Source organism: Neolamprologus brichardi, chromosome 4 (assembly GCF_056152115.1).
Source record: "Neolamprologus brichardi isolate AB-2024 chromosome 4, ASM5615211v1, whole genome shotgun sequence".
Taxonomy (NCBI): domain Eukaryota; kingdom Metazoa; phylum Chordata; class Actinopteri; order Cichliformes; family Cichlidae; genus Neolamprologus; species Neolamprologus brichardi.
In genome coordinates this window covers 3185845-3197357 of record NC_142107.1, presented here as the reverse complement: position 1 = coordinate 3197357, position 11513 = coordinate 3185845, and the positions used below count along the sequence as shown (strand labels likewise).

Here is an 11513-nt window from a genome sequence, read left to right as displayed (position 1 = left end):
GAGTTTCTGATTTATGTTACTTACACTATGAAATGTAAACAGAGGTTTACAATGAGGGTGAAGTTACTCTCTGGGTTCATAAGTCATAAAGACTTAGGAATCCTAGTGCAACACGCACTAAATGCACACATTACTGTAGTAGATCGATAGATAACAGAAAGAATCCTCACTTCCGACAGTGGATGTTGATGTTTGCACGGAGAAGTATTGTCACAGTCATGATGCATGGTGTGTGTGGCTCCCCCCGCCCCACTCCATAAACAGAAAGCAGCCAAACAGTCAGTGTATTGTTTTAGGAGAAATGGGTTGTTGCCTGGGCAGAGAGGCGGCGAGTGAATGCGGGAAGACAGAGTGAGAAAGTTTGTGAGAAAGCAGATTAAAGGATTTCTTGTAGGAGATGGTGTGTGATGATACTCTAGTAAATAGGCGAGTGGATTATATGTTGCTTGTGTGTGTGTTTGTGGGAACTCCGTGACATGTATGTAAAAACAACTGATTTAAAAGAAAAAAAATGCAGCTGGTAACAAAACTGATGAAGAAACTCGTCTTTTTTTTTCTGTAGTCGACTTATAGCAAAGGCGTGTCGGTCACTGTGACCTCTGAGCATCAGCAGGCAGGAGCCAGATGGCGCTGGCATTAGTAATTATGTGTAAAATGTGTGAAAAACTGCTTTAATCTATGAGTCTTTTGATTGGAGGAGACGGCGCCTCGGGGTGATGCTGCGCTTCTTTCATGGGCTGAAGAGGGTGGCTCATGTGATGCTCACCAGCACCAACACAGGGAGGCCAATATCAGGTCGCCTCCAGCAGAGGGAATGACTACAATCTCCCGAGACCTTCGCTGGATCAGGAACTTCCACCTCCTACTTGATTTGTTTGTCATTTGTCTGATTTGTTTTTCAGTCCTTTACAACATGACTTCTCTTATTGCTTTCCTAGATATACGCTGACTGGCCACTGTATTAGGTACACTTGTTCACCTGCTCATTATCACAAATATTTAATCAGCCAATCACATGGCAGCCACTCATTGCATTCAGGCATGCAGACGTGGTGAAGATGACCTGCTGGAGTTCAAACTGAGCTTCAGAATGAGGACGAAAGGTGATGTAAGTGACTTTGAAGAGGCGTGGTTATTGGCGTCAGACAGGCTGGTCTGAGTATTTCAGAAACTGTTGATCTGCTGGGATTTTCCCACACACCCATCTCTAGGGGATACAGAGGAGAATGGCCAGACTTCTGCAAGCTGAGAGGAATGTGGCAAAAGCTAAAAAAAAAAAACACTTAACCAACTAAAGTCTGAATGCACACCAGAAGACCACACCTGTGCCACTAGTCTCAACTTAGAAAAGAAAACTGAGGCTACAATTTGCACAGCTCATAAAAAAGTGTTTCCTGATTTCTGCTGTGATATTCTGATTGGATGACCAGAATTTGTTATAAAAAAATAAAATAAAAAGAACATTTAAAAAAGGTGATGTAATCGCATGGTGGTTATTTTCTTTGCAACTTTTAGGCCCCTTTGAGCACTGAGCAAAGCCTACCCGAGTATTGTTGCTGACCATGTCCTTTCCTTTGTGGATGGAGATAAAAGGATCGGACATGTTATCGTGACAGGATAATATACCATGTCAAAAAGCTCAAATCATCTTGATGGTTTCTGAGTTTATAAGATACCTTTATTAGTCCCACGAGTGGGAAATTTCATGTTAAATGTGCACTTAAATGGCCTCCTCAGTCAACAGATCACCATCCAGTATAGCTTCATTTGGATGTGGTGAAACAGGAGATTCACATTATGGATGTGCAGCTGACAAATCTGCCGCAGCTGTGTGATGCTGTCATGTCAACATGGACCAGAATCTCAGAGGAACATCTCAGGAAGGTCCAACCCTGTACTAACAAACTGAACTGCATTTTACTTCCTATGATCAGCAGTGGTCATCTCATAGCTGCAACACAACCGAGAGTCTCATCTCTCTTTCTTTCACCTGTTGCACCCTCCCAAACTTTCATTTGATTCTCTATAATTGATTTTTTTTATACTTGATCAGTAGATTGGATTATCACAGGCTGATCTATTACTGCATTCTGGAGTTTCTCCTCTGATTCGTCAGTTTGGTCGTATCAGTACAGAGCTTTTGTTCTATTTTATTTTTTCATGGAGCATCAGAGCGGAGCGTGCCACCTCCTTTCACATCTCAGGCGAAGGCGATTCTGAACAGAATGTGCTCAGCTAACGTTTCAGTGCATCAGCATGCCTGCGAGAATTCAAATGAAGCCTTTTGAGCAGTATCTCATCAGTCACCTGTCTGACACCTGCTTTGACATTCATTTGACACAGAATCCCATAACTCTGTCTATATCTTCTCCTTTTTATTATTTGAATCCCATTTCAGCTTCTATCTGATTTTTTTTTTTTTTTGTACTAGGACGGGGTGAGTGTTGGGGACGCTTAGAGGGTAGCGAGGGTTGCTGGGTCTCTGCATGGAGTGTAGGAGTCCCTTTGTATCCTGCTGAAGCTGCAGGCCAGGCAGTTATGGGTACGCTCCCTCATTGCCCATGTTTCCCTCCTCCCCCTAGATCCCTTTCAATGGCCCTCTTTGTCTTTGCAAAGTATCACACAGCCGATTAAAAAGAGGGAATTAAGAGTCAGGCTTAACCCACAACACACACGCACATACACACACAATATAAGAAACCTGAAATATGCATGCGTAACCAACCCTGCCCCCCGAAGCTGCATTACTTTAAGTTTATGTAAAGGAAGGTAGCTGCATCACAGTCTCATTCATCGCCCTCCGCATGCACGTCACTATCAGCCGTGTCCAGCTTACCTCTACCAATGGCCAGATTGAGCATCTGCCAGCCAAAGTGAATTATCCAGTAGCTGAAGAGATTATGTTGGGAATGTGAGCAGCATGGGCTGAGTCATTAGATGCCCCAAAGACGTGAGCTTTTGTTTTTTTTTCACTGCAGTTTGTAGCCAGAAGAGAAGAGTTTTTGTGGTCTTCACAACCAAAAGGAACCTTTTTTCATCATTTGTAGTATTTATGACTTTTTAAGAGGCAAGCTTGTATTCAAGCAGAAATAACAGAGCTTTATTTCACGTGAGAATACAAAGTCATCAGTCATCATCATCGTGTTCAGGCTTTCACACCTGCTGTTATTCAGACGCAGTTACACAAGAAATGTGAAATGCTCCAATGAGAAATTGAGAGAAAGGACGTGCACGCAAACATGAAACCAAATCATAAATAAATGTGGAATTAAAAACATTACCCATAGCTCACACACACATATATAATAGCAATGAGAATGTAAGCTTAACTCTTATGCTGGAGGTAATTGGTTAAAGTAAAACTGACTTTGAGCTCTGCCTGAGCTGTGGTGCATGCATATGGTCCACATGTGTGCAATACCGATATACATTATGTATAAAACAAAGAAATTCAGTTTAGCTCTTTTGCAGATATAGGTTAAGATATTTAAAATGCAGATATATTTGAGAAGCAGTGAAGAAGAATGCGGGATGTAGGGAGGAGAAATAACAGGTATAACGTGTAAATAAAGATGGTAAGTAATCATCAAAAGGTAAGTACTGATACAAAAGCTGTTAGTAGTAAGTCATAATAAGGACAAGGCACATTTTCTATTTGACATCAGGCTGCGTTAAAACATTCAGTGCCTGGAAATTGTTTCTCAGTGTTGGCATTATTTACAATTGAACTTTTTAAACTATAATCAAAAGATAATTTTGTCTCACACTCAACCAAAAAACAACAACAGACAAAGGCAGTGCTGTAGACTTTCAGTGGATAACAATGGCAAAAAGTCATTTTAAGCAGTACAGTAAACACAGCACGTTGTTAAAACAACAAGTTTCTGTTAAGGATTTTGTCATGAAACGCTGAGTGAAAATGGATTATCAGCAGATGAATAGAACTGCCTTTCATCGTGAGTCCGTGTCAGTGCCTTTGTGCTACAAACTTAAAGGACGTTTTTGACACGATTGCATTTTGAATTGAGTCAAAGCTAAGAAGAAAAAAAAAAACACTAATTGGCCACAAAATGTAAGGTAGCTTTGAATGTTATGTTGGGAGAAACTTTCTTTTAAAAGTAAAGTTTCTTCTTTATAAAAAGTACAGGTTTTGGTCTCAAAACTTTGGTCATGTTTGTGTGTATCGACATAAGTACATTTGCAACTTCAAGTACACCCAATAAGCTAAATATACACTTCAGTTAACGAAAGCACAGCATGGATTTATGGCATTTTTTCCCCTCCGTGCCCATTTGTCGAGTGTACAAAGGCATTTTAAGTGAACACAGCATAAACAAATTGAATTCAAAAAGGGACGACTGTGGCTCTGAGAGGACAGTATGTCATGAGTATTTGTTGTGTTGACTTTCGAAAGGAATACAAGGCTAACGTTTGTTTGACAAAAGGTCAGTCAAGCCTGAGAAGTGAAAGGCCGGCAAATAGTTTGGCACTCCGTTCTCCTGGCGTTAAAACAAACATCTCGTGTAAAATGAATTTGTCTCCTTTGTCGCGCTCACAGGTCGAAGTCTTGCTTTTTTCTCGCTGTGTCCCTGTCACCTCTGACCCCTCCGTTGGCCCGTGGCGTTGTGGACTGCTGTGATACACGCTGACAAGTACGTGATCTCATACCACCCATGAACACAGCCAGAAGTGCCAAAGGCTTTGCTGTGGTGCTGCTGGTGGCGTTGGGTGGGTGATTTTTATTTTATTTTACTTATTTGCATTATCGATGTATTGCACTCTGACTCCTCCACCGAGTGCCGCAAATGATCAACCGCTCCTCAAAAGCACCACGCTCCAAGCTCATGCTCAGGCTATGACAGCATGTTTTCATCTGGGCAAGAGCAGAACGGTGTTTCCCCCCTTCTGCCTCCCCAGACGCATCCCCCAGTGCCCGCCCGCTCCCCCCAGACCAGATCTCGTTCGACTCTGACACCACCAGCGCGACTCTTGCTGCTGCTGCTGCTGCCTCTGCTCCTCTGGTCTGACGTTGGGGCTGAACCTGCACCGGCACGCTCTGGTCTCGTTATCTGTCATGGCCGCGACAGCGTTGTGTAGACAGGCTGTTCCCAGTGTGTGGGGCTGTGCGACTGCGATACGCTGGCTGAGTCAGTGATGGCAGTGTACAAAGGCCTCTGGGAAGGCCCCATGTAAGAAAAGGCGGAGTACAACCCCGGAGCCTGGCTCGAATGGGCGTAGTATGACCCCGAGCCCTGGTGGTCGGCGTATTCTGCAAACTGAGCTCTTGAGGCCAACGAGGGGAAGGCAGAGCTGTAGTGAGGAAGACTGAGGGGGGTGTAGGTGACGTGGGAACCTGCTGAAGCTGCTTCCACAAAGTGACCCGCAGCACCTCCGGCCTCACTCTTAATCTGGGCTTTGGAGGGATCTGAGCTCAGAGGGGAGCCATGGTGTTGCTGTGGCGGCTGCTGCTGCTGCTGCTTGGAGAGCCAGGCTGCTGAGTGTCCACTGGCCGCTGCCAGAGCTGAGGAGATCCCATAGGCGTACGGAGAGGCCGGAGTAGCTGTTGTGGTTCCTGCAGCTCCCGCACTCGGCCCAACCCCTGGGTGCCCATTAGGGGGAAGGTACTGATCAAACTCATTGACATCAAACGGCTCCATATTAGCCATCACCTCATGACTCATCTCACCAATGTCCACGTTACCAAAGTCGATATGAGGTTTCCCAGACCCCGGAGCACCTGAGCTTCCTTCCGCTCCCATTGTACCACGAGAAGTCCCGTTCCCGGCTCCCTCCCTCTTACCATCTCCTGCCTTTGCAGACTGAGGCTCGGTCTTGGGAGTAGTGGGAGGTGTTGGAGGACTGTGGCTCTGACCTGTGGCAAAAGAGAAAGCAGTTACAGCTCGTTTGCCCTGCAGATTCACAGACAATTACCTAAGCGTGTGTCATCATGTTCAGTGGACTCAGGCTTAACAGTGGAGTAGCGGGCGGGAGCCGGCAGCCCACCTACAGCATAAGGGTGATGCCCATCTGCCAGAGGGGACCCGGCTCCCCCACTGTAGGCCACTTCCAGGTGGGTGCCTTTGTAGTGGTACTGGCTGTAGATGACCTCACCCTCCAAATGGCCTTCAGCCTCGCTTCCTGACCCAGAACCAATCTTCCCGTTCTTGCGGCGTCGCGGCTGATACTTGTAGTCAGGGTAGTCCTTTTTGTGCTGCTTCCTCAGCCTCTCTGCCTCCTCAATGAAGGGTCGCTTGTCACTCTCATTAAGAAGCCTCAGGGGAGGGAAAATGGTAAATTTGATCATTTAAGTTATGAAGATCCATAGTCACTTTTTTCTGTTGAATACAGTACATATTCTACAGGATGGTGCAAAAAAGACCATAGAATAAAAAAGAATAAACCTTTATGACTGGCAATGATTTGCAAATTGCAAATGATTAAAACCTTAGATTTATTTGAAATATGTAGAAAGACAGTATGATAAATGCTGAAAGGGTAAAATATTAAATATTTGGATTTTGAAGAATACGCTCATTTTGAATGAGAAGCCAGCAACAGAAATAATTTATTGGTTTGCTTTGTCACCTCATCTTTGATTTAAGCGCTTTAAGGGGCATGTTGTCTGTCCCCTATCTTCAGTTATGTGTTTAAATTATTTGCTAATCCTTCTGATTTGCTAATATTTCTGTCAACCCTGCCAGGATGACACATTTTCCTTTGTTAGCAGCAATAGTTTCATTTGCTACATCTCCACAGCTGCATCTAATGTCACTCCTGCCAGCGGCTTCTGACTGCCAAACTGTAATGAAATAACACAGCCCAAAGTTGCATCCTGTCTGCAACATGGGACTGAGCTCCTACTATTACACCCCTGACAGGAGTGGCATGAGAAAACCCTGACCCTCCTCAGCCTCCCTGTTCATTGTGTTTGTGGGTCAATTAACTACTACTGACTGAGCCCAAGGTCAAGTCTTTATCAAATTAATATGATCCCTGCAAGGTAATGCATTTAACCTTTTCTGTCCTTCTTGGTAAGAAATAATGAGCAATCTGAAGAAGTCAGCAACCAAGAAGGAAAGACTCTCCAGTGCCTGCCTGACAGAAGGTTGAAATGAAAGAAGTGCAGGTTTTCTGTAAGAAAATGAAGCAATGAAAGGCTCAGAATATTAGGAAACTGTAAGTTTATTAACTATTTAAAAAAAAGGCTAGATCATTCTTCTTCTTCTTCTTAAACTTTGAATGTACTTTAAATGAACTTTGCCAGGGGGAACTCCTTGCAGCTAATGTTTCCCAGGAATTAAAACAGTGAATTGAATTAGCCAGGATTCAGAAACATGTGACCAGGGCACAGTGACTGCACCAAAAAACAGGAGCTGCTCAACTGGTGAACTGTGGCCTAAAGCGGGAAAGAAGACTGAGCTGCCTCCTAATAGTCTAAAAATACTTTTTTTTTTTTCAGGAAACATATCACAGATAATATCACGTGTAAAACAGAGCGAGGCATTTTTTTTTCAAACACGTTATAACTGTGTTGGTTTTCATTGCATTCGACTTTAAGAACATTAAGTGGAGGGTGTGCACTAAATCACACGAGTCAAAGTGGTGAATATACAGTGGTCTCTCTGTGAGCCTGCAGAAGCTGAAATAGAAACGTTAAACACGCTTTGATGTGTTTGAGCTGATATGTTTCAGTTTATTGAGATGATGCCCCTGTAACTATAACTAACGTGTGTGCGCGCGCGCGCGTGTGTGTTCATATCTGATAAAAAGTCTTCAGTGTCTGATTCAATTATTCCTGGAGTAGCTACTTAAGCTGTGGCCCTTGAGCGGTGGTGTTCATGTGATTGTTTATTCGGGACATTTTAATCTGTCAAAGCTTAATCGTCTCTTTCTTGTTTGGTACAACGAGAATTCACCTAAATTTATTATTCAATTTACTGTGTGTGTGAGCCAGACGTTTTCGGGATTTTAAAGTGGGCCTTAAGACGGACTATAAGCAACCGGCCTGCTCACCTCCAGAGCTTCCCCAGGGTCTTGCTGAGCTCCGCGTTGTGCAGGTGCGGGTGTTGGTCGGCCAGTTTCCTCCGCGCCGCCTGCGCCCACACCATGAAGGCGTTCATTGGCCTCTTCACGTGCTGTTTGTTCTTGCTTCCGCTGCTTACGCGAACGGGCATGGGCACGAGGGTCCAGTCGTAGCACTTGAGCACCTGGCTTACAGCGTCGCGGATTCCCGCGGGGAAGCGGTCGTCCTCGTCGTCGGATTTGACGGAGGAGCAACCCGCCGACGCTTCGTCCAGCCCGACCAGCTGCGGCTGATGCTGCTGCCCGTGGAGAGGCGAGTCCCCAGCACCAGCGGCCCCGGAGGAATGACCCGGTGACAGGGAGCGGCTGTCATCAGACATCCCTGGGCTGAGCTCAACCTCTGAAAAGCTCTGCTCCTCTCTGGACATCGTCCTTCACACAAGCCTCCAGGCGCGCAGAGGATGTAAAAAGCTGTTCTTAAATGCTCAGCTCTACCTGTCTGGTTCTTGTTTCTGTGTAGCTCTGCAGTTTACGCTCGGAGGGTCGGCTGTCTCTCTGGCCTCATCTAAGTTATAATATAAACTGCCAGTCTGTCTCTACTCTCAGCCTCCGTTGCAAAACTCTGTGAGGATTCCACATTAAAGTTCTTTCCATCCGTGTTGTTGGTATCATAGGCGGCTCGATGCGCACCTTGGACCCCAGTTTACCTGCTATTACGCAACTCTCTCCGCCAAACTCACCCGCTCTCACTTCCCTCCTGACTACACCTTCCTTCTCTCCTCCGTTTATCCCGCGATCGAGATCCAACTGCGAGGACCTGAAACAGCAGAGGGATGAGGAGCATCAGCTTAATAAATCAGCGGTAGAGCGACAGTGGATTTGGGTACGGTTGGCTACGATTTAGCAAAACTTTCTGTTCTTTTCGAATCCAGCATTAAGATGCTAAAAGTCCTGGATCTGAAAGCATTAACCCCATATAAATACTCAACACGATATCACGATATGTGAAACCATGCCTATATATATATTTGTGGCCCTCTATAGCGCACATCCCCCCTGCAGGTCCGGGCCTCGGCTCCCAAAACAAGCTACTGTTTAAGGTTTTGCAGTTATTGCAAGCTCCCCGGAGAAAATGTGTTGGAATGATAGGAGACCACAGCAGCACAAAAGTCGGATTTATACCGCGTGGTTCTTGAATAAACACATCATGCCGCTGGAAACATAACCCCCCCTTGTGTGTGTGTGTGTGTGTGTGTGTATGGGCACTCCTGTAAATTAGACAGCTTGCTAAACAGGGGCAGGTTTAAAGTTGTCCTCGTTTTGTCCATTAAATCAACAGCCTGACTGAAAGTTTGCGTCCTAAACTTCATGGAAAAGAGCAACACGCAGTCCGATTATTTGTTTTCTATTTAGAAAATCGCTCTGGTCGTTTTTTTGTTTGTTTTTTTAAAGGTTGGCCACTCAACGCCCCGCTTCCCTCATATTTCTTTTTTTTTTAATACGTTTACAGTTTTTCGTAATCATGCAGCACACTACATGTCCGAATCAATGTTCTGCATTTCCTGGCGGTTCGTTTGCTGTGCGCAATTATAATTAATTAACCAAATCTATAATTTAACAAACGGCACAGGAGTTCAAATTACTTTGTGAGCGCTGTGACTCTAAATACCAGCTTTTAATTAGCCTAACATCTAATTGGATGTTAGGAATTGTATTCGTTTCCAACAGAGCGGCTGGTGCAGCTTCCCCATCTGTCCGAAGCCTATTTTGATGCTCGGTTGCCACCTGGTCTGCAAGGACACTTCGCGGGCTGTCATCACATCTCTAAAGGTCTGTGTGCGTAAACTGTTGAGGAAAGCGCATTTACGCGCGCGTCTCTTGTGTTTGTAGTACATGCTGCTTGTTTCATTCTTACGAAACAACGAAAACAGTATCGGTGCCTTTTCGTTGTTTCGTAAGAATGAAACAAGCAGCGTCACCTGACCGAGCGGGGATCATTTGCTTTCGCCACCGGGCAATTGGTTAAGTATGTTTTCTCTTTAGCAGATCAAACCAAGATCAAATCAGTGGAAAAGCCAATAAAAAAATCAACTGAGCCCATCTACCGATGTGCAGCAGAACAACAGATATCGCTGAATTTATTTGATAACAGCTTAACTGCGTTCGACCAACCCTTTAGATAACGCGTGTTATTACATTACTGAGGATATTTACTGTGGGCTACCCACTGAACTAACACTCAACACCCGACTTGCCAGAAATCTGGCTTTCATTTGGTTTTGAAAAAAAAAGGTCTGTTGTTCATAATCTAAAGATTAAAAAGGCTTAAAGTTAAACGACAATGTCTGCCAGATACCGAAATATAACTCAATTAAAAATGGGGGATAATCGGACTTTTTAATACGTGTGTAAAAGTGTAGAGTCATAAATGGCCTTTAGTTCTGGCAGTCTCCTTTGTTGCGCTTGTTGTGCACTTTTCTTTAATTAATGATGAAATCCTGAAGAAAATAAAGGGGGAAACACTTGAAGACCAAATAAATTATGATGATCGGCACATGAAACGTTAACCACAACACAAATCGGCTGAAAAACTTCGCAGCACTTGTTGAACAGAGGAGAGGTGATATTACTGTAGCCCTACAACATCGTTAACTTTTGGCAGCAGGACTATTGTCACATGGTTTAACAGAATCATTGTGGTGGCTAAAACAACAAACAAAAACAAACAAACAAAAATAAAAAAAACACCATAAATAAATAAACAATGATCCATGTTTATGAAAGGTAAGAGTGCATTATAAGTCTGAGTTTCGGACTCTGACGAGAAGAATTAATCAAACGGCAGAGTGAGAGCAGCAGCAGCTGTAGAGAGGAAAGAGTTGGAAATGCTAAGCGCCTTACTTCAGTAATGAGGAAAAGGAGGTCGTCGGTTTAGCACGAGAATCCGTGAGTTCCCGTCCGAGTTTCCAAAGTGACGCTCGCTCCCCAGCCCCCTCGCTCGCGCCGCCCGAGTATGAATGCTTGCTCTGTGTGTCTGTACCAGGGCTTAAAGAGCTCCTTGTACGCGCCTGAGAGAAAAAAATGAAAAAGATGCGGAGGAGAGATCTTAAAGGACCAGCGCACATATACGGGCGCAGACTCTGAGCTCTCTGATTGGCCGGGGACTCTCTCTCTCTCTAGCTCCTTAATATCCTCTCCCTCTATCTGTCTATCCAGACCCATCGCACCATTTGTATTTTTTTTATTACGTTAAACAGAGTAATTTGGTACACGAGCACCCATTTCTAATTATTTTACTTTGGGAGATGCATATTTTCATCACACCAATAATGATAAGACGATAAAGGTGAAATTGGGCTATCTATGTTTGGGTATTAATTTTGGCAGGGAAACCAGTTGTATTATTATTATTATTATTATTATTATTATTATTATTATTATTATTATTATTATTATTATTATTATTATCTAAAAAATACATCTATACATTG

The 11513-nt window shown here is 44.1% G+C and overlaps 1 protein-coding gene across 1 annotated transcript; it reads right to left on the bottom strand.

The window, feature by feature from the left end:
- Positions 1-3073: 3073 nt before the first annotated feature.
- Positions 3074-11087, bottom strand: LOC102775843 (transcription factor SOX-10-like). The gene is made up of 4 exons (XM_006797946.3): positions 10924-11087; positions 8014-8839; positions 6112-6272; positions 3074-5872 (listed from the first exon to the last, which is right to left on the bottom strand). The coding sequence occupies exons 2-4, from the start codon at positions 8448-8450 to the stop codon at positions 5073-5075; spliced, it is 1398 nt and encodes a 465-aa protein (XP_006798009.1). The 5' UTR covers positions 8451-8839; positions 10924-11087; the 3' UTR covers positions 3074-5072.
- Positions 11088-11513: the final 426 nt, after the last annotated feature.

Excerpts from the sequence above, each read along its gene's own strand:
- LOC102775843 (XM_006797946.3), bottom strand. The coding sequence starts at position 8,450 with ATGTCCAGAGAGGAGCAGAGCTTTTCAGAGGTTGAGCTCAGCCCAGGG. Across the intron at positions 6,273-8,013 it reads ACCCTGGGGAAGCTCTGGAG|GCTTCTTAATGAGAGTGACA; the intron begins GTGAGCAGGCCG and ends CCCTCCCCTGAG. Across the intron at positions 5,873-6,111 it reads GGCTGAAGGCCATTTGGAGG|GTCAGAGCCACAGTCCTCCA; the intron begins GTGAGGTCATCT and ends CTTTTGCCACAG.